This window comes from Diadema antillarum, unplaced genomic scaffold (genome assembly GCF_040938485.1).
Source record: "Diadema antillarum isolate AM-2024a unplaced genomic scaffold, OU_Dant_1.0 scf00000083, whole genome shotgun sequence".
In the NCBI taxonomy this organism is placed as follows: domain Eukaryota; kingdom Metazoa; phylum Echinodermata; class Echinoidea; order Diadematoida; family Diadematidae; genus Diadema; species Diadema antillarum.
In genome coordinates this window covers 776,374-800,457 of record NW_027270972.1, presented here as the reverse complement: position 1 = coordinate 800,457, position 24,084 = coordinate 776,374, and the positions used below count along the sequence as shown (strand labels likewise).

Below are 24,084 nucleotides of genomic sequence, written 5' to 3'. Positions count from 1 at the left end.
AGAAACTTGTCTGGCTGACCTGATTTGCCAGGATAATGAGTTGTTTTTGAGGATTTTTAGATCAAAGAATAAAATGAGTTGATCGGAGTACCCATCTTTTATTCCTGAAGTACCCTCCCCATTCAGTATTGGCATTAGGCTACAACTGTACATGTTGATAGATCGTGCCCTAGCAGTAATAGTTTCCTACAAACTGCATGCAATTCATTCGCGCTCAGAAAATGGAGTGGATTACTGTATACGCTATATATTTCACGGGGGTTTTATTTTCGCGAATTTCGCGAGTCGGGAGCTGTTCGCGAAATTAACAACACGCGAAAATATTACCTTCCAAAATGAATCCCTTGCCTTGATGATACGAACATTTCAGTAATAGTATACCATGTCACGGCTTACCGAACAGACCATACTGGCTAAGCTTGTTTACGCACGTCCTCGTCTACTTACGAATACTGTAGAGAGCCAATCCATTATCGCAAGGGGACCACTCGTCAGAAATCTAGCGCGATGGACTAAACCACTTCAAAAATGTTGAATTCTAACTTACTAGTTCGCAGAGTTTGGCAAGTCTTTTTCATGCAGTGTATAACTAGTATCATTCTTATTTGCTAGTAAGTTGAAAATTCACACTTTCTTTGCCACTTCATATTTTCTCTGGTCCCCCAATCGCGAATTTAACCACTCGCGAAAATGTGTGACAGCGGCAATTCGCGAAAATTTATGTACGCGAAAATTATAGCGTATACAGTAATATCTTGAGCTAGCTTTATGTTTGTCATGAGATGTTACTGTATGCTTAAAGCTAATTTCTAAGGCCACTAAATACAGCTGTAAGACACACTGTGATGAAAATGTACTGTCTTGTCACCCAAGTGAAGTGAATGAACTAAAAAATTAGTGTTGGGATCTTTTTTACTTTCTTTCTTTTTTTTTTGTTGTTGTTCATTACAATTTCCTGGACCATTTCCTGTTCAAATCTGAGAAAACAAAACTTCTTTCCGGTGTGAAACTGTATTTAAAGGCATTATTTACAATTTGCAGATGAAACAAAAACCCAGCTTTAGTGCTAAAAAATAGTTCTAAAATGTGAGTTAGGGATAAAAACATTTAGTGTTAAAATTTGAATCAGTGTAATCCATGGTATGTATTGTTTAATGTACAAAATATGAACAATAGTTATGATAGAAGTGTTTCAAGGCTAAACCGTCTACACTTATGGTTTATTGAGAAAAATAGTGATATCTCCTCATATGTTAGGGTTTATTGCAAATTTATGTTTATATGGTAGGATGTTTTGTGATACAACTGACCTTTCACATTATGCATCAGATGTAATATCTGGAACATTTTTTTAATCACTGCTCCCAGTGGTAAACAGTACCTTTATTTATTCAGGGGAAATGTCAGTGAATAAAGCACAGCATATACAATGTCTGGAGAGTGAAAAATATTTTTGGCGAGTCTCTGAATAGGAGGTAAGCTAAATCTGTGTCCTCAAATTGCTCCAGTGCAGAAAGAGAGAGAGAGAGAAAAAAAAAATCCAAACTTGATCTTCGGCAGATATGGCATGTTGATATCATTAGATCTCCCCATGGGAAGTTTCGGATAAGCAAAGGCATACCCTAGGACTTTTCAAATGTGATACAGAATCCCACAAACAAATTTGCAGACATGTGCGCTCTGTTTGTTAAAGGTCAGCTGTGTCGCTAACAGTACTCTTCAGTCGGCAATAGTCTTGTCTCTAACAATGTGTGGAATATATCGTTGTGCATGCAGGTTGTTCAGGTAAATCAATGCCCTTAATTTGATGTTACAATTGTACATAAAGCATGTTGTGATGCAGATCAGAAACTTGTCTTTTTTGTTCGTTCATTTTTTTTTTTCATTCGACAATTAGTACAATGATAGTATTCGAAGGCACATTTATCAACTCAATTCTGGCGTGCATTTAAGGTTTACAAACAACTTTCAGGGGATATTTGGGCAGATGATAAATGCAAAGCTGTTTTGAGTATGGGGTTACTTAAACGTTAGACATGTCTTTCTGAAACAAGGAAAAAAGTGTGATCACAAATGCATTTGAGCCAGAAAGGCGTTGCTGTGAAGATGATGAATACAAAGTCATTTTGGGAAAACGTTTATAGCTCGAGCTGTAGATTTATATCCCACGAATTTCTGTCAGTGTGAATCCCACTAATGAGGAGTGTTCTTTTCATTCTTGGTGAATGTAAAAGCATACACTCTTCGTCTACACAATAAATTTTCAGTGTCATCTACTTTTGCAAATTTGGTGAGTTGACTGATATTCGCAAAACTGACAACTGGGGGGGGGGGAATAGAGATATGATCTCCTGTAATACAAATAATGCATCATATATAACCTCTCCAAGGCACGAAATTACCAGCTTTTCTCATGAAGAGTGGAATACTTATTACCTCCACCAAGGGAGGATGTTATGTTTTCATTGGCGTTTGTTTGTCCGTGTGCAAAGTAACTCAAAAAGTTGTGAACAGATTAGGATAAAACTTCAGGAAAGGTTGAGAATGACACTTGTAAGAGATGATTAAATTTTGGTAGTGATCCAGGAATTTTTATGGATTTGATGAAGGATTTTTGATATTTTGGCGGGTAGGGTCAATAAACCTAGGAGTTTAAGCTGCACATATTTAGAGTTTGCTTGCGTGTACAAAGTGCATGCTCTAGTTTCTGCTAGGTAGAGGTGTGCCATGCAGCTGGAAATTGATGACGTAACAAAAGGTTTCTATATTGAGAAATTGGGTGATTTTCAGCAAGCATTTACATATGGATGAAAATCACTGATCTCTATGGAAAACAAGATAGTAGTGGAAATGAGCTGCTTGGCTGAGGTCTATGCTCTCAGAGTGTTTCTCTAGTTTCTTACTTGGTTACTGTTGTTCTTGATCACAAATTCAGCCACTTGCCAACTTGTCTCATATAAGTCCAGATTTGCAAAATATCATATACTCCAGCCAGACAGTGGAATATACTATATTTATGTATGACAACACAAGGATTGAACTGAAATTGGAAATCCATTTAAAAAGAACAAAAATTAAGAGCATTGCTAGACTGTAAACACAATTTGTTTATTCATGTTTAAATGTGTGCAACAAAATATCAGTTTGTATCAGTCCAAACCCGATGATTTATGGTAGCAGAAATTATATGTGGATGATGATCTTTGATGCCGTTATCAACTGCAGTTTGAGGAAACCGAAAGTGATCCCTTCATTGTAAAAAGAGTGTGACCACATTATTATGTGTTGTGTATCCCTCTTTTGAACAGCATAAAACAAAATTTGTAGATTGTCATCAAGTTACGGTTGAGCGTGTAAAAATGTCCAGTCACAACTTAGTTTGGATGTACAGTTGAACCTCTCTTATCCGGCCTCCCTTTATCCGGATCTCTCTATTATACGGACGCTGTGATTTTTTTTTTTTTTTTTTTTTTTAATAATTACGGGAGGAAAGGGGGATTCCAAACTCCTTGAAAACTCCTACACAAACACACATAAATAACATATTACTTCCAACATGATTAACATACATTACATCAAATTTCCTTCCAAATAGCTTACCTTCAGACATTTTAACATCCCCAAACATCCTCAAATCATCGCAAGAACAAGGACAGATTATGCGCTCGAGTCCTCTCATATCGCAGTGCCACATATAGGTCCATACACCGCCGTCGATATGACTAGATAGACATGCATTGTTTCGAGTCATTGGCTGAGCAGCGAATGATATTGAACACTCAAAATTTTGAAGCGTAGTTTCGTCGACTCGTACTGTTTATTTTCAAGATCTACTTGATACATAAATTTCTTAATAATTATTTAGGTAAATCATCCCAAGAATTTATTTCAAAAAATGATTTCATTCTTGCAAACACGAACCTCTATTTTGGGGTCTGTTACTGAGTGTAACAATGAAAAGGTTGCAGTATACACATTACTATACAATGTCATGTGGTACTACAATGGGCTACATCAGTACATGTGTATGTATATGTACATGTGTAAAGCATTGAGTCTCCCGTATCCGGCCAAATCCCTTATCCGGATGAGCCCCGGTCCCGACTTGTCCGGATACGAGAGGTTCAACTGTATTTAGTTTCGCTGTACATGTAGTTGAGTCGGAGGTTTTTGACACATCAGGTGTGCATCAGGTAATGATTTATGTCTGTTTGTCATTCAGTATTTTCACCAGACAGAGGTCCCATTCGAAAGCAACTGATGCATTGGCAGAGCTGTCTGATAGTCATTGGAGAGTTATTTTAACGATTCTAAATCCCACCACCTGCTTGATTCACACTTAAATGATGGTATGATATGCATGGTGTTTGAAGCTCCTTGGTCTTATCCAATCCAGTCTTAAACCAGAGAGGTGGGAAGAGTTCCCACCTCCCTGCTTAAACCATACAGTGTGCATTTTCCATTGTGTTTACAACACATTTGTATTATTGAATAACCCCACACTCTTTATAAGCTGTGTATAATTCTTATCAATGGATGAATGAACTGACTGTCTTGGACATTTAGATCAGAGTCACATGTTTCCTTCAGAGATCATCTCCTAAGTAATCAACCCCTTTAAAGTTAAATCCCTCCTGTAATACAAGACGATTCTTCTCCCTGTAATGCTGATCCCAAACCCATCCTCTGCAGCAGATTTGCGAAGATAAGCGCTGGAAGGATGTGAAAGGTGTAATGGCCCATAAAGCACAAAGTTAAACACTCCGGGTAGCTATTTCACGCCCCGCTGCCTCCGGACTGTGAGTCTAGATTTGCAACTATTCTTACCGCTGAATGGCGAGGAGCGGAGAGCAGCCGACACATGTCGCTGCCTGCGTGAAATTGAAAGCTTGCTCCTTCCGAAAAGAAAGGCGTGCCATCGGACGGAGTCACCCCTGAGTTCAGCATTGATCCAAATCGGCGACGTCTTGTTCTTTGTCCTCAACTGCTGCCAAGGTGTGGAGCAGCAACAAGGGGACACAACTTGTTTGAACCAGCAAATCAATGGTCTCATGGTCGTAGAGGAATTTGAGGGCCAATTGAAGAGGGATAATGTCCAGTGTTGTTGGCGAACAATGTATCCCTCCAGTGCAAAGTGGCACTCCAACACCCCTTTACAATGGTATGAGGGCCGTTCTCAATGACAAATACTGCAAAATTTTAAACTTGGAAGATTTTACTCCTCTGTCCATGCTCATTCAAATGCAGTGTTGCCTCAGATTCTGGAGGTAGGCCTACAATGTTTCCTTGGTTTTGCAAGTTGACAAGATGTGTCGGATCCCACGTGAAAGAAAACTTGCAAGATTTTTCATTCTTGAATTCACACCAATAAAACTAATAATAAATGCAAACTCAAAATATTTTGAATGATTGTAAGTCAGTTCCCACGAAAGAAAGACTCTTTGAGCATTGCTGTGGAAAGCTTCTTTCAGCTTCAACGCTTGTGTTTATTTCATAGTAATGTGAATGACCCAACATTAAATGTTAGCTTGGCAAAGGGGGCAGAGACATGGTGGTACACGTTTGACATTTATGGTTTGGTTGACAAGAGTTGCTGTAAAAGTTCCGTGACATTTATTGCTACGCACGTATCTTAACGGCTGCATCAAAATCCCTCGAGTTGCAGCCATCGCATCAGCCGAAATGTTAAACAACATTCAGAACATGCGGCGTCCTTGCAGCTTCGCCAATCAAGGAGGGGGCGGAGCATCTGAACCTCACACACAGTGTATTGTGTGCAATACCTCCTGAACCCCCTTCAGCTCTGCGAACATTGGCTTTCAAAGCGTGTGTGTGTGTGTGTGTGTGTGTGTGTGCTTGCATAGATTGGGGGGGGCACGAAGGAGGGATTGATTTATAGAAGAAAGACTGAAGAGAATAGGGGATAATATTTGGAAAGGGAAAGCTCTGTGCGTTGGAGCACGAGATGACGTCTGAAGAAGTGATGGGATGAGATTTCCGTGGGAGGAGCATGCAGAAACTTGTAAATAGATAAATAAGACTGAGATTCAGGATGGAATATCAGCACACAATAAAAGAATATATAATTTCTCTCATCCTCTGGCCTGTACTTAAAATAGAAAATTGAGGCCATATGTTTTTGTTATGTTTCTGTATTGATGATAAGCATTCATGTAAATTGTAAACAATCAGTCAGTAGTAGTGACATACGTGTAGTTATTTCCCACCCCAACAAAAAGAAAAAAAAAAGAAGAAAGTGATTGGATTTGTTGAAGTGGATTAATGTTGAATTACCAAGCTGGGTTTTAATTTATACAGTTGTGTCATTGCAGAACAACCACAAGTGACAAGCACTATTATATAAAATCATTGATATGCTACGTATTCAATATGCTACCCAGCCAGTATTATACAAAAAAGAAAGGAAGAAGTACTGACATCATGCAAGCTGAATGGAAAGATGCATTGTAGATCTCATATCGATTGCACATACTGCACACCGTATGCACAACTTATCCAGAATCCCAAATATCTGGTTTTTCTCATGCATGCACATTTCCTGCCAAAACACTGCAAGTGTCCAGTGTTTCTGGCAGTGTAAATGGTGCCCCAAAAAACTGTTCCCCCCACCCCATTCTGTGTCTTTCTGGTGCTAATAGCCCTACTGTTGCATAGACATGCATGTCGCTAAAAACGACTGAGTCAACCTCATTTGTGCTGTGCCAGTGATTCGCCTCATGCCTTATGCTGCATGATGTGGGTGAGGGTGACGATCATATTCATGTCTTAATGATTTCCCTCTCCTTTGTCTACCTCCGATCACAGATGGACAGGCAGGTGTTCCTGTACGAGATCAACGAGAACATCACCTGCAAGCTGTGCCATGGATACCTCATCGACGCCACCACCATCATAGAATGCCTCCACACATGTGAGTAAAATAAAGTCAAGAAAACAGAAAACGCAAGATTCTTTCTGTGGGTGCTGCAGCTATTATCAGCCTATGCTTCCTCTCCCAGCCCACAATGTTAAAGGGGAAATCCAGTCCAAATATAAGTGAGCCTGATAAAAAAGGTAGAATCTAACGAATTCAACGATAAGAATTTGACTGAAATCAGATTTAAAAATAAGGAAGTTATGACATTTAAAGTTATGCTAATTTCTGTAAAACAGTTCTTGTACAGTGGATATGAATATGCAAATGAGTGAGCTAACTATGTCATAACCTCACAATTTTCCATTGATCGTGTAAAAAAAAAAATGACGAAATTCAATATTTCTGTCATTGAAGTCTGCAACATAATGTTATTCCTGGTTGAATAGCTTCAGAATAGTAATTAGTTAGATATACCGGGATTTGAGCCTTGAGCTTACTTGCATTTGAATGAAAAACTGGAAATGTCATATATATGCAAGTTGTGAGGGGGTGAAGTGATGCTCACTTTGCCCTTTGCGTATATTGACCATTCAAGAACTGTTTCCTGAAAAATTAGTGAAACTTCAAAATGTCCATAACTTACTTATTTTTCACCTGATTTCGATCAAAATTTTACAGTTGAACTTGTAATGTTTTATTCTTTCTTATCAGACTAACTTATATTTGGACTGGATTTCCCCTTTAAGCTTGCTGGAGTCTTTGCTCAGATGAGCTATGTGATCAGTCATCATCCAGCATCCATCACGTGTCGTTCATCGAACATTTTTTTTTTTTTTTTTTTTGGGAGGGGGGGGGGGCAATTGAAAGAATGATAAGAAAGTGCTTAAAATTCGAAGTATAACATATTTCAAGAAGGTTTGTTAGTGTCACAATCACATTATATGCAAAATAGATGAGGGAAAATGTAATCTCTTCCGTTGGGTTATACAAAGAAATGTTAGAGTTATCATTTTGAAGTCAGTAATTAAGCATGTATAAATCCCTTACCCGCAAGTTATCTTGCTGGTTGAAAGTTGCCGGAACCTCTTGAATGTTCTGTGATTGTGTACTGTAAAACGAGGAATGTTCACGTGCATTTTAATTTCGCGAATTTCGCGAGCACGAAGATTCGCGAAATTAAAATGCACGCGAAAGTTCTTTTCTACACTATATGCATTGAATGGCAGTGGCAGTTCGCGAAAATTTCATGCCGCAAAAAAGGCCGTCGGCTTCAATTCGCGAAAAATCCATGCCGCGAATATATCATGTTTTACAGTATCTATTTTTTTTAACAGTGGGAATTTTGGTGAACTTTAGTGTTGAAACAAAAATGTAAGACTCCAAAGATCCATGATTTTTCTTACCCTTTTTAAAAGGATTTATAAGAAACTTTCACCATTTGAGTGGATTGTTATTTCTTTTCTATAAATTTTTGTACAACAGTCTGTTCTGAGTCAAAAAATCTCTGAGGTACCCTGTTTGGAATCTCTGTGTTATTATACAACACTGCAATTCATTGTGAACATGGAGCTACGAGGTGTGAACAAGTGCCTTTGAAACATGAATTTCAATGGCACACCTATTTCTCGCATGTTTCACAATTCATTGCTCTGCAAAAACATCCACAGCATTTGGAAGTGACTTTCTGGAGAGAGAGAAAAAAAAAAAGCCAGTCAGAGACCAGTTGCAAATCTTGCTGGCTTGATAATGTTTGCAGTGCCTTGGAGCATGTTTGCGAAGAGCTTTTATGCCTCAACTTTTGACTTCACACTCTCTTTCTCCCTCTGTGGCGCAGCCTAAATGTTGGTGATTTGTCCTGTTCATGGGTATGCATGATCCTGAGTGGAAAGGGAGGGAGGGAGGTGGGTGAGGTTGGGGGGGGGGGGGGGGAGAGGCAAGAGAATACGGCTCAAGATTTCTGCTGGCCAGATCTGCCTACGACAAGTAGCAGCCCAGAATTTATAGACTGTGTATGCGTGTAATTGTTCATGGTGTGTAATTTTTATTTCCACTATTTTAGAACAAACAGCAGTAGCCCTAAATATACAGATTGTGTGTTTGGGTGTGTGTGTTTACATGATTTGGGATTCTTTTTTTTTTTCCAATATTAAGACAAGAAAACAGTGTAGATTTTATACATTAACTCTAAAAAAAAAAAATTGTGAATGATATCAGTTTCATTTTCAAGAGGAGATACTTGTGTTTGGCCACCATTCTGTTTGTACAATTGTACATACAATTGTGCAGACAATGATAGAGGGGTAGGTAGAGTTCGGTTTTATTGTACACATACACATTATAATTCTTGAAAATGCCCAATTATCATGCATGAGTGAAATCACCTCAGCTACATATGTGGATGCTTGTGTGGAGATGTAATGCACAAACTACAGAGGTTCTCTGTGGAGTTGGGTCATCATGAGCGTAAGGAAAAACGAAAGCCGTCTGTCCATAGGGAGACATTCTAAGGGATTGCTGGTAAACAAATCCCACAAACAGATCTATTATCAGTGTTATTTGGGGCATCCCAAGTCTCCCGCTGTCTGATAGATTTCGTGATGACGAGCCCAGCCAGCAAATTGCCGAACCCTGGGCCTACTGTGTGCCCTGCAGAGGCGAAGATCCTCCGTCTTCTTCCCCTGTAGCCTTATTACTTGTCTGGCTGCGACATCTTGATATTCCATCAGGGTTCTCTTAACGCGGAGGAGGTTTTTTTTTTTTTTCCTCTCTATCTTTAACCAAAGTAGGTTGGACTGCACAGAAGAGTCTGGCTGAAATTTGCTTGGAGCGCTGCTCTGCCCTTGAACTGTAAGATGCCACAAGAGTGCTTCTGCATTGCAGGCCTGCCAACAACTCTGACCAATATTCAACTTTGTTTTTTCTCATTTTGCTTTATTATCTTGTTGCTTTTCAGTATTATGGTAAATATGAGCTGGGAATTTGTGCTGAGAAGCGTGTTAGTTGATATCTAGGACTCCTTCAGTTTGAGATGCGAGTTGAATTGATTTTGTCTGAGACCAATGATCGATGTAGGGTTTGAGCTCAAATCTACCACATGGCTGGATGCGTGACTTCCCAAGTGATATCGTACAAATGCAGTCCGGTGTTCTGATTTTACATCAGTTTGTTGCATCCTCGGGGGGGGGGGGGGGGGGGGGGGGGGGGGATATGGGGGAGAAAAGGGGGAGGTGATTTTTCTGAAACATAATATATGAGACTGGTAATTTTGTTTGTTATCCAGCCAGACATTTAATACTGTATATCCATTCCCCCCCCCCCCCCCCCCGAAAAAACCTGAATAAACAAGTTAAGCATGAAATTATTTTGCATAAAGTTGTTGCATAAAAGTGTTTAAGCTGGAGTAATGTCTATCCAGAGTGACAATCTGTTGGAGTTGAGCAGTGAGATGAGAATACATTTTTTTTTTCTTCTAAGGGGCTCAAAATGGGTTCAACAGGAACCATTGTGGGTGTAAAATGTTTTTGGAGGTTGACTCTGAGGAGAGAAATGGAGCATGTAAACAAGCCGTATTAGCACGCAGTCACAGCCAAGGCTGCTGGTATCACTGTATGCCTGCCATTGTGTTCCTCGTACTATCTTGGAAAAGGTTAGCCATGTTGTGTTCACAGGTGTTTCTGATCATCGCTGCGATTGACAGCCGGCCAAGTTTCCATAACTTGACACCCTTTGAACAATATTGACTCGTATATACCCAGCTCAGAGCTCAGGAGATATTTTCGTATAGCCAGCAGACGATAAGGCGTGTAGGCTGAAAATCTGGCTTCCTACCAGGCTCCCGAGATAAGAAATGTTGGTCAAATTTTGTCTTGCTGTTGGAAAAAGCTTTTGTTTTGAAGTATACATGGTGTAGTCATGTGTGTTTTTTTGTGCGTACATGTATATAATGATGTAGTAATGAAGAGCAAAGTAACAATGAAATAAAAGAGAATTAATTATAGTGCATTATGAGCAGCATTGAACATGCTGGTATAAACGTGAGCAAGTTGAAACCAGTATGTGCCAGTAGGAAAAATGTTGAATTCAAAACAAACCTGAAGAACTACAAAACAGAAAGGTCACAACAGTACACCCTACATGGGGAATTAAAGATGACAGATCTGCTGTACTGTATACTACGTGTGATTGGAAAGCATGCATGCTTCCGTTGAAAGATACGCTGAAAAATTAAAAACCCTTGAATTTTCTGGATTATGAGATTGGCTATAGATTAGTTATGACATATAGGTTAGCAAAACAGAAGTGACTTGTCAGATATATATACAGTATGACATATCTGATGAAAAACAAATGAGGATCCAAGTAATGCAATCCATCTCACAGTAGACAAGAAAGATCATGAGCAGCTCTTCCCAGCAGTGATACATGTTTGTAGACCTCAAGAGACCACTTTGTATCAAAGATTGAAAAGTTCCGATAAATAAGCAAACAAATAAACATACAAAATAGTTGGCATTAAACCTTAGCATTAAACCTAAGAAGTAATCTTTTTCATTTATTTTTTTTTTCTATCAATGATATATGTTAAAATTAAATTAAACCTAAAATCTGATCACTGTCATCTGTGTGTCTGCCAATTATATATTTGCCGAAATTGCATTCTACTTCCCGGAAAAAAGCAAAATGTTCAACGACAAAAAAAAAAAACCAACCAAAAACCGAGACACATTCACACTAACAGATCAAAATGCGACTTTTGAAAAATGGTGACATATGAAAACTGGCAACATTCTCCTCACCGTGTGACTGTGCATAAAAACCACCCATAACGTTGCAAGAAATATCATGCACATAGAGCATGCAGTGAAGTTCACAGAGACAGATGACAATGAGAATGCTCACCGCAGAAATATCATGATTTTCGTCCTACAACATCCACTCCCTGCTGACTGCTGAGCCAATCACCCATGTGCATACGGTCACCTTCATAGACATGTGGGTTGAGTGAATGCAGCAATATTAGTAGAACACATCAATGAGAGTTTGAGGAAAATCGGACAATCCATTCAAAAGTTATGAATTTTTGAAGTTTCTGCTCAGTCACGGCTGGATGAGAAGACTACTATAGCTTGTGATGTCATATGAGTACAACTATATAAAGAAAGCATAAAGAAAATTCAAGATATTCTCACTTTTCTCACATAATGAAAGAACACTCGACTTCTCTCTTTCAGAAGTCAGGGGGAATAATATTACCCCTAACATAAGCCAGTAACAAGTCGAGGAAATGTGCACTTTATTCAAAAAGTCAAGTTTTGTGAAATTCTCTTTTTATTTTCCTTATATAGTTGTACGCATGTGACATCATACACTGTAGTAGTCTTCTCATCCAGCAGTGACTGCACAGATACTTAAAATATTCATAACTTTTGAACGGATTGTCTGATTTTCCTCAAACTTTCACTGATGTGTTCTTCTAATATTGCTGCATTCTCTCAATCCTAATGTATATTAAGGTGGACTTGTCCTTTAAAGGACATGTTCACATTCATATACATTTATAAGGATTGAGTGAATGCAGCAATATCAGAAGAACACATCATGGAAAGTTTGAGGAAAATTGGACAATCCGTTCAAAGTTGTGAATTTTTGTTTGATTTTCCTCAAAATTTCACTGATGTGTTCTACTGATATTGCTGCATTCTCTCAATCCTTATGTCTATGAAGGTGGACTTGTCCTTTGTATATCAACTTCACAATGTTCAGTGATGTCATCTTTGCTACAGGAACTCAGTGTCTGTGCAGAACAGAGGTGTGAGTCCCTTGGATCCCATAGGATTCTCAGCTGCATCACTTTCAATAGCTGGTGTGACTTTGCAGCATTCTCTTGCTTTTATTTCTTAAAGTCTTAAAAACTTTTTCAGTAGCCAACTTTTGGTTGAATAACGTCAAGATGAAGGCTTTATCAAATCTTGTACCAGGCAATAATTGATTGGCACTTCAGTTGCACTGGAGTTCAAACCAAAAATACAGGACAGGGATAAATCACTGTATAAAAACAAAAATGTTCATGTGCATTTACTTTTAATTTTGAGAGTTTTACGAGAGCCAAGATTTGCAAAATTACAAAGTCCTTGTCTACACCATAGGCATTGAATGCCAGTGGCAATTCGTGAAATTTCGTACTACGAAAAAGGCCGTCTGCTCTAATTTGCAAAAATTTCATGCTGCGAAAATATCTTGCTTTACAGTAATAACCTGTGCATTCTAGGTCTGGAATGCAAGCCTAGCCGTCTCAATGTGGTGGAACCAGTCATGGATGTAGGCTAATTATAACATCATTTATGATGTAGATTAATGTGTGAGCCACAAAGGTACAGCTGTAGTTTACAATTTTCAAACTTTTTATTTAAAGAATGATTTGTATGTGATGCTGCACTTTTGATGTTGTGGAGTGTGCTGATTATCAACTGGCATTTCACTGAAGTCTATTAAAGATTTGGTACCACCTTCCTTCCAGCCCCTCCCATGCCCCCCCCCCCCCCCCTTCTAAAGAATGTCTGGAGATGAACTGTCTATAATTTTGGTGTGAATGATGAACTATGACAACGTTTTTATGTGTTTTTGATCATACAATACAATGTACACATGGACGGAAGCACGATTTCAGCAGCATCACTGACATGATCACATATACCTATCACAAATTAACTAAATTACAGTTGTAGCCCGTTTGTATGTTTGGGTTTCAGTGACTCATCCACAATATTCCTGCTCACTAACCTGCACTCCTAGCTGTAAAGATTAGTATTAAATTGAATTCCATACTCCAATTTGTTTTCATGTGTTAAAACGTTATCTCAAGCTGTATACCTGGGTGCATGTAGTATGAAATCTTCCGTCAAGTGATAGTGAGTGTAGGGGTTACAGTACATTGTGTATACACTGTATTTATGTACATCACATGTATGCACCAAAAAATTAAATGTCATATTGAAAACTTTCGGTCATCTGCGAAGCCGCGCTTCCGCGCGAACGCTACAACACGTAAAACGGGTCAAAAATCGACTCATTTTCCCACAAAATCTGCCATAACTTTTAAATTATGTAAGAAGCAAACTTGGGGCGCCTGGATTCTGAAAGTGGACACTTTAGGGATTATCTGTATGTATATATCATTATTGTAACATTTGTAGCAGTGACGCAAATTTGATCAGAAAAGTACCTTATGAGTAGAATTGTCTATGGGGAACAATCCAAATTTGAGCATATTTTGCCGTCTTGCAATTCTTCCAGGCGGGATATCTCGAGAACGAAAGGTCGCACAAACTTGGGGCGCACGGTTTCAGAAAGTAGAGATTCTGCCCATTTTTGTGATATAAGAATCCTGTTCATTGGTTGAGCAGTCCTGACGCAAATTGGCAGTAAAGCTAGACTACCCAGTCACAATTGCTGTCATAGGGAACGTGTACAATCCATACAGAACTATCACGTGACGAGACTACCAACGAACATTTGAGCCGTTGACCTTCACTGTCTGCCGTCGTCAGCAGTGTAAATTCCTGTGATTTCAAGCTTTTGTTTCTCGCTAAATATCATTTTCAACGCAATATCCAGATACAGTTGTATGTGAGACATTATCTACATATATAGCAGCCTTATTAACAGCATAACTGTTAAGTTTGGGAGCAAAAAACAACCAAATATATTCCACATTCCGTCTCATTTTTCGATGATGGCTCTAGTCGGACTGGTGCATTTCCTTGGAGGTGGTAATAATGTAAGTAGTTGCAACGGTCACTCGCCACCTGCTGTCACTGCAATCGGGCGCTTACACGTGTTGTACGGAGGTAATCAACCGAAATAATGTTGTAAAGAAATGATAAGGCCATAGACTATATCATATCAACTGTAAGATTTAACCCGTTTTCTGTCGCCTAAATTATACACACACAACACACTACGCGTGAAATTATGTGAACATGATGTCCCTCCACGCACGGTGCTGCAGGCCACCCCATTAACGTGTCGACTAGCCACGCGCCCCACACGCACTCACTTTCGTCAGCGTCTGCTACCTCGGATTTTCTGCGTGAATTAGGGCGAAAGTTTTCAATATGCAATTCTACATGTCCCCCCAAAAAAGAGCAACCTTACTTAAACTTGTATGCTCCCGTTTTTCATCATAAATAAGAATAAGCAGATATTTGATGCAGAATTTGAGATGCGCTGTTGTTTTGCTCAGCTTCTCTGCACATTAATGATCCTTGTAGATATACATTGTAAAGCATGCTTGAAAAAAATATCAGACTTTGGGTATTGAGTCAACAAAGTTACATTTGCTGTGTGTGTGTGTGTGCGTGTGTGTGTGTGTGTGTTTGAAAAAGAATGGTCTGCCATGTGATGTTATATTTCACAGTGTGAGAAGATTATGTACATATAAATGTATATTTATCTCTCAAGAATCAGTGTCGGCTCCAGTGTTGCAGAATGCAGATGGAATATTATCCTGATGTTGAAATGTCAAAATGTATGAGCGGTTCCCTGCTGTTTCGAATGCATCGTGCGAGAAGAATTTGTTATTTCATATCACAGATTTCTCTGGTTTATTGCTACTGCTAGAGCCTCCTTTGTAAAATATAGGCCCTACACCTAAACAAATGTTTCAGAACCAATTGAAGACCTGAATATAAGAATGACCCAAGTCCAATTTTTGGCCAAATTCAGTTTGACATGGGAAATTGTAGCTTATGCATGGACTCATTTTGTGTATAAACGATAAATCGTAATTACCCCCGGAAGTGCCTAAAATGAATGAATTAATTCTTATATGAATGTAAAAATGAAGGACTTGGGTCATTCTTACATTCATATTTTAGTGCCCTCTCTCATCCTTCTCTCATATCTATGGCAGAATATCATGTACTAGTATATCATTCAAAAAAACGACCCAAGTCCATCACACAAATGGCCTCTCCACAATTAATGTAAATGTTAATTGTCATAATAATATATGTTCTAATTTGAATACAATGTTGCCTTCCCATCACAGTTGAATAAAATATTATTGGACAAATAAAAAAGATATGAAGTTTTTTAAAGTTTACTCGAAATGGTCTTCCATGGACTTGGGTCGTTCTTATTTTCAGATACTCAATTTGTTGGTGGTTTTTTTTTATTCGGGTGGGGGGGGGGGCGGGGGAGGTGGTATACAGTATGTGGAGGGTACATTATAATACATTGTATTCCATACACTGAAGGTCATTCCTATTCACCAACACTCGTTCACAGGTGATACACAACAAACATGACCATATAATCACAGCAAATCCACAAGAAGTCATCTTGAAAGTTACAGTAAAAATATGTGAGAATTTAACGTCTTCATCCCCTGTAATCAATATCCATTGAGTGTAGGAGTCGAAGTCGAAATGGATAGCAATTCTAGACATCGAGATATCATGTAATGATAAGACTGACGAGATCTAGTGGCGTCATTATGGCATAGAAACAGCAGTCAGGAGGGGCTTTACTTGATGGGATAGATGTTAGTGGTTTTTTGTAGACCAATATGATGTCAAGGGCAGTATGAACATTATATGTAATATCAAGGAGCTTCAGTTTAAAGCTCCTTGGTAATATACTTGAGTTGCCACACACGATCAAAGTTACTATTGTATTTAGTGTGTGCTTGGTGAATAAAAGTGGTAACAATATAGGCCTACTGTACAAGCTGAAATTTTCACGAATTGCTACTTGGAGGACATTTTGGCTTGTTGTTAATTTTGCGGTTGCGAGGGTCTAACTTGTTGTTATTTTCGCGTGTTGTTATTCTCGCGGTTCAAAGGCGATTCGCGAAATTCTTAAAAATAAAACCACCGCGAAAATTTCAGCTCATACAGTACTAGCTGTGCATGCATCCCTCCAACAGCTGTCAAGTAAAGAAGGGATGAATATGTTGGGGGGGGGGGAAGGAAGAGGACAAGAGTGTGAACGAACTTTGACCCACTGCATACCACATAAATCACCTTTCCATAGGTTTGTGTGTGAAATTTGTGCACATTCAACTATTTGGCACAGAATGGGTTAAATGGACCATCTCGATCTCTTCTCTTTTGTTAAGCTTTAAAAAAACAACAACAACTAACATGCTTGAACACCATAGTTCCTTTCATACGCCTGATTGAATAATAGTAATGACCTTAATTGCAATTCTCTGTTGAATTGAAAGGGGTATGAAAACACAGACTAAGGGAAGGCTAACTGGAGACAGGATGTGCTATGTTTAGCCGAGATTAAAGGGGAAGGTCAAATTCAAGAATTCCAGATAATGCAGGCTGGAGAGAAAATGAATCTGGAATTTGGTTTGTGTGAAGGAATCCTTTGCTGTGATACTTGAGCTGCTTTTTGTGCTTGTAGTTGTACCATATGAACAGTTACATGTATCTATTCGCTATATATGCGAGCAAATTTATGCTCCTTTAAAGGGGAAACTCAGTCATGTTATGCATTAAAGGGATCGTATGGTTTTTGGTTGAGACCTAATTTCAGATTTCTAACATTTTTTTGTGAGATAATGAGAAACCTCTTATGAAACATGAAAGAGCATGTAATTCTATGAGGAATTCAATGTTTATTTGATGAAAATTGGTTTTGAAATGGCTGAGATTATCCAATAAAGAGCGATTCTAATTAAGTGTGATTCTAATAAAGTGTGGGTCCCACACTTTATTACGATCGCTTTGTTTTACTTTGTTTTTGGATGTACATGTATCAGTCATTCCAAACCCGGTTTTCATCATATAAACTTTGAATTCCTCTTAAAATGGTATGCTCTGGTACTATATCATAAGTGTTTTCTTGATATCTCGCAAAAAGTTAAAAGCCCAATTCTCATCTCCACCAATACTGTACCATCCCTTTAAAATAATCAGTCACCGTGACATATTCTGAATTTGAAAATTTCGTCAGCCCAGTTCAAATTCAATTAAAGTGAAATACCACTCCTCATGCAAGTCGGCAGTAATGATAATTATTCAATCAAGCAAACAGAAGGGCATAAGTAATGTTAACCTGTTATGGATGAGTCCTGAGTATTCATGTACTCGGGCAGGTGTCTATGGGAAATGCGTGTTGTAGCAAAATCAGCCCATCCTCAATGGCTTAAAACAGACCTAAGGATGATTTTTTTTTTTTTTCTGGAAAAGATTATTAAGTTGTTTAGTCTACATTTTGGTAAGTCTATAATAATAATAATAATGATAATAGTGATGATGATGATGTTGTTTGGTCTACATTTGGTAAGTTTGTAATAATAATAGTGATGATAATAGTGATGATGATGATGATGATGATGATAATAATAATAATAATAATAATAATAATAATAATAATAATAATAACAATTATTATAATAATAATAATAATAATTAATTTTATTATATATAATTGTACATATTAAAGAGAAGAAAGACAAGGGAGAGACAGAAATAAACAAATCCAACAAATATTCAACTAAAACAAGATGCAAACATATATGTATACATTTCAAAGGGTCAATAAGCAGCAGAACTACGTGCATACATACCTGTACACTTGTAAGATTAATTCATGGGGTGGCATGGTTTGAATGAGGTTTGTATAATGTTCGTGTGTGTGTGGGGGGGGGGGGGGTGGAATAAAGTAATTTTCTCCTTTTTTTGCCATATGAACTGTCTGTGGCCTGTATACCCTCCAGAAAATGACAAACCCACTTGTATTTAAGTTGACTGGGAGACACATGCTAATTAACTTGGGACATCAGTAGATGCTTCTTCATATTTTTTGTACATGTATCTCATTACAGACAAGAAATGTGTCCTTGAAACTGAGATCGTATCACAATTTTCTGTATAAATAGTACTTTGCTGTTGGTGCCAAGAAATTCCTTATCACGCCCAAAGCTTTATCGGGCACTAAAGGAAGTCCAGAAACATCCAAGTTCAGGAGAAAAGGGGCGAGTTGCCTTGAGCTCCAGACCCATTACCATAGCAACAGAGATGATGACAAATAGATGAAGCCAGTGGCCCCATCTGTTCTGTACGATCCTGTAAATTCTGAAGATGCATCATGCCCCCTGGAATTATTCATAGACTCCCCTCAATGCGGCCGTGGATTACTGGGGAGACATAGAAATCATCAATCTTGCAGTTTGTGTTTGAACACGCCACTGGATGCACACAATGTCAAATGGGCTAATCCTTTCGTTGTGTGCCAAGATCTATTGGCTTTTAATGGGAATGGGAAGCACCCATAATTGTTACAATTTCTATATTGAATGCGATCTGACAAAGAACCCTGCTTCACAAAGCAGTAAAAAGCAAAGTTAGATTATTAAGCAGAATAACGAGTGATGTACATATCTTAGCCCTCAAGTAAAAATACTTGTTCAGTATACTTGGAGCCCCCTTAATCATTTCATTCTTTGAATAGAATTATGCATATTATGTGCCTGAGCTGTACATGTGCGTAATATGTTTTGAAACATATTGGATCCCCAACAGTAAATTCCAGGGTCCCTATTTATTTTGGTCTGTGAGCCAACTTGTCTTAACCCCTGCAGAATCCGTGTGTAAAATTGCTATAGCCATCATACACAATATATTTGCTGTGGTAATGATAGAATCAAATCCCATTGGCCTATCTACATACAGTTGAATTTATATAGATATATAAAGAGGGTGGGGGGGGGGGGAGAAAGAGATTTAAAAGAAAGAGAGAGCGGGTTCATTACTTGAGATTGTATACCACACAACTGCAACGAGGAGAGCTGTGGTATACAGAGTCATTTATGATAGACCTTAGCAGCTGCATCCATCACTGTAATCTTCGTGATGCTTTGGTTTCGAAGGTGTCAATTTTGAGTAATCATACCTCTGAGCAATGTGTGGAGAAAATGGATGTGAACGCTTCCTTAAGAACCCTGGGCATATGAGCAGAGTTAATGACCAGCACCATACATGTACTGTAGGCTTATATGTGTCATTGCACATAGTGAATATATGCATATGTTATGTAATCTTTCAGTACTTTGTATTTCTTTTTAGTCTTTTTTATTTCTTCTGCCTTTGTTAGTTTTGTACTACTGATGCATAAAGTGACAAACCTGAAAGTCATGAATAATTTATTCATATTTGTTTTCTTGCACTGTGATATTGAATTGAAATCAGACTACAGTTTGTTATTTTCATCTAATGTTGATGTTCTGAAATAATGGATATGATGTGAACAGTGCCAGGTGATTTATGCTATTCTCATACAATCTCCACCTCTGCCCCCTGTTTCTCTCTTATTTGGCCAGTCTGTAAAAGCTGCCTGGTGAAGTACCTGGAGGAGAACAACACCTGTCCGACATGTAGAATTCTCATTCACCAGAGTCATCCACTCAACTACGTTGGGTAAGTCGGAAGAGACGAGTTTACCTTTTCGATCCGAAAACTGCCTTGCTCGACCGCAGCGTGCTTTCAGATGGCTTGAGAGTGCATTCAGGTGGTGAAAAAAAAATGTGGTCAGGATATTAATTCCATGGCAGTTTTATGATTCTGCATGCCTGTTTGTTGTCTGAATGGTACATGTCGTATGTGCCTTGAAACAAGCAGAGTTCGGTTGTCATTCATTTTGTCCAACAAACGGAACATTTTTTGTATAGATACATTAGATTGATGACGACTAGTGGGGGAGGGAACATACCAAATGTTACTCCCAAAGGGTTTGAAATGCTAGTGAGGGAGGTTATAAGTCCCGAGACGAAGTCGAGGGACTTATAGCCTCCCGAAATAGCATTTTAAACCCTGAGGGTGGAACGTTTGGTACTTCTTCCCGACAACAAAAGTCATCATCTGTTATATTATATGGGTTAGTCAAATCTGCTTTTTCACATTGTGTGGAATAGGCAAATTTATCCTATTGATTGTATGAACAATATGATCGTTCAATCATTTGGTATCGTTTGTCATTTGTTACGTGAAAATATTTTCCCATGGGAGAACATTACAAAAACGTTCTCCCATGGGCGAACATAACCAATGTGCCTCCATCACGTGACTGTGTTTAGCCAATCACTAACCGGTATTTGACAAACCCATTTAATATTCTATGATATGGAACATGCATGTATGCACATAACTATTCATGTGTGCCTGTGTCAAGAGTTGTGTGTTGTTGTTGTTTTTTCATGCGAATGCCATGTAGTTTATGACACATCTACACTAATATGCTGTTTGTGGTCCTCTCGACATTGCAGCATCTTAATGACCTGTGATTGTACCCATGATCAGAAAAGCATTGAATATCAACACAGTAGATTTTGCAGTTTTTAATGGGGTGGGCTCACCAGATTAGTGGGGGCGTATTATCTAGGTTATCACTCCCTGCATCAATCCTCTCTTTAGACTCTAAGGTCTTCTCTAACCCCCTTCTCCTTTTTCTTCCAGCTTCCTTGGTGGTACCCCTTCTTTCTTTTATATACTCCCTCACCATCTCCTACTCACAACCCCTTCATATTCCTTTTCCTCATCTTTTCTGTGCTTCCTTTTTTTTTTTTTTTTGGTCTCTCTTCTTATTCCACACTTTTATCCGTCTACTTCCTTCTCTTCTTCTGTTGCGTGTCACACTCTCTTCTCTTCTTGTTTATCTTCTGCATACTCCTTTGCTATCACTTCCTCTTCCTTTGCTTCTCTCCATCATCTTCCATTTCCTCATCTTCCTTTTCTTCCTCCTCATCATCTTTCCTTCATCCTCTTTCCTGTCCCCGTCTTCTCCTCTTCTCTTCACCCTTTTCTCTGTTTTGATCTTTAACCTCTTCCTCATCCTTTTTCTTCTCATCCTCTTCTTCTCTTCCTCTTGTTTTCTACATCCTTTTCCATATCCTCATCTTCTTCCTTTTCCTATTCCTTTTCTTGCCTTCTCCAGCTTTTCTTCATCCCTTTCAATAACTTCATCTGCCTCCTCTTCCTCTTTCTCTTTCTTTTCTTCCTTTTCTTCTATTCTTCCAATTTTCTTCATCTTTCATTTCATCATCTTCCCTTTCTTCCTTCTCCTCCTCTTTTCCTCTTCCACTTCATCTCCTTCATGTCTCACCATCCTCTCCCTGTCATCATCTTCCTCCTGCTTCTCTTCTCTTCATCATTTTCCTTGTCTTCATCTTTTTCTTCTTCCGTTTTATCCTCTTCTCTTCCTGTACTTCTCCTCTTCTTCTCTTCCTACGCTTCTCTTCATCTTCCTCCATTTCCTCATCTTCCTCCTCCTTGTCTTCCCTTCTCTTCATCCTCATCCATGTCTTCATCTACCTCCTCTTCGTTCTCTTCCTCTTTCCTTCATCCTACTCTCTGTCTTCAGCTCTCCCTTCGTGTTCCTCCATTTCCTTCTCCTCTTCTTCCTCTTCTCTTCCACCTCTCCTCCTACCCTGCATCCTCCTCCTCCCCTGCATCCTCCTCCCCATCCTCATCTTGTTCCTCTGCCTCCTCCCTCTCCTTCTGCTCCTCTTCTTCTCCTCCACTTTTCATCATCCTCTCCCCTGTCCTCATCTTTCTCTTTTTCATCCCCTCTAGCTCCTGTCTTCTCATCATTCTGCACTTTTTCTCTTTCATCCTCCTCCTCCATCTGACGCCTTCAGCTCCCAGGAGACAGCATTTGACTCATCGCTCTTTAGACAAAAACTCCATCACCCCACTCCCCTTACCCTGCTCTCTCCCAGGTGCACTAGAGAGTGAGGAGGTTGGGGAGTGATGGCCCATGACATTGTCAGTGTCGCGTTAGATTTGTTTGGTCTGAATCATCTGGTGTGGCAGTGGATTAGAGTCAAATTATCTGGTTGGTGTAATGAGTTGAACTGTGTTTGTTAGCGTCAGAGCTAAGAACTAATTTGCCTGGTGTTATTTGTGCGTAAGCAAGGAGAGAAGACGGGGGTTTTGATCACATGTAATCTGCTTCCTAATAAAACTGATACTCTGGATTATGCAAATAGAATGGCTATACAGGCCAAAGCCATTTTCAGTACAGGCTTATTTATAAGATCGACTTCCATCCTACTGGCAATAATGTGTTTGTTTTGTAGCTGATTATGTCTGAGGATTGATTGAGTGGTAATGTCTGAAAGGGCATTGCTGGGTTTAATGACTTTGTTTTGGCTTTATGACAGCTACACCACTCATAAACATATATCACAACTATTTTCATCCCCAACATTCCTACAGACTCCATAAAGGGACAATATTTGTCTAGTGGATGCTCTGTAACAATATATCACTCCATGTAAACGGTGTAACGTGGAGCGATATATCGCTGGCCCCCAGAACACAGAACTCTACTCTGCAAGATGATATCACTGTTTCATGAAATGTTTGTTAGCGTGATGGTCACTGTGTTGTACCAAGGAGGTAGTACCTCCTTGGTTGTACCAAGAAGGTTCTAGAGAATGGAGTCACAACCGTCTTATTTCCTTTGCTAGATGTTCGAAGCCGCCGCTCAAAAATATTTGAAGCATGTGCCAAACAGGATCTGCCACGCAGATACGAAGACAATTGACTTGTTTCTCATTGCATAATCACCAGCCACTTTCAAAGGAAAATATGTCTTTGTGATGGCAATTACTTTTCGCTATCCCTTCTTATAAAAGGTAGGTGGTACAGACATGAGGATGTGCGAATAGAAATTGAGCAAAAAATGCTGAAATAAAGATGAAAATTACTCGACTGGGCATACCCGGGCACTAATCTGATATATCTATCAATAAAGGATTATACTTGAAGATTAATCCATATTAGTTTCATTTGTGGAAATTAAGCGGAAAAGTGATAAAACCAGCTTTCCAGGATCGTACAGTTTTAAACATTTTCACATGATGCACCTCTGATTTACACTTTTGCACAAATTTCTGGATGGGATTGACTTTTGTTTTACATGCTTTATCATTAAGTGAAATTTCATTTCATTTAATAAATAAATGAGCAAAATATGGCCAACATTATAACGTTTAAAATGAATCTTCAGATTGCTCAGCAAGACCGCGGCGTCAAACATCGATCATCAAAGGCACAAGTGCACCTGTGGAATTCTTTTATACATCAATAGAAATCTGACAACTGTTTGAATAATTACAGCCAGTTGGAACTCCATTTATGAAACCTCCTTGGTTGTACTATTTGACTCCAACAAAAATGTGTGCAAGGGGA

At 38.8% G+C, this 24,084-nt stretch overlaps 1 protein-coding gene across 1 annotated transcript in view; it reads left to right on the top strand.

Moving 5' to 3' along the window:
* Positions 1-24,084, top strand: part of LOC139717833 (polycomb group RING finger protein 3-like) — a 124,197-nt gene that overhangs the window by 48,778 nt on the left and 51,335 nt on the right. Inside the window, exons 2-3 of the mRNA XM_071629328.1 lie at positions 6,826-6,931; positions 20,214-20,310. Coding sequence (XP_071485429.1) covers positions 6,826-6,931; positions 20,214-20,310 — 203 coding nt within the window. The remainder of the gene's footprint in view (positions 1-6,825; positions 6,932-20,213; positions 20,311-24,084) is intronic.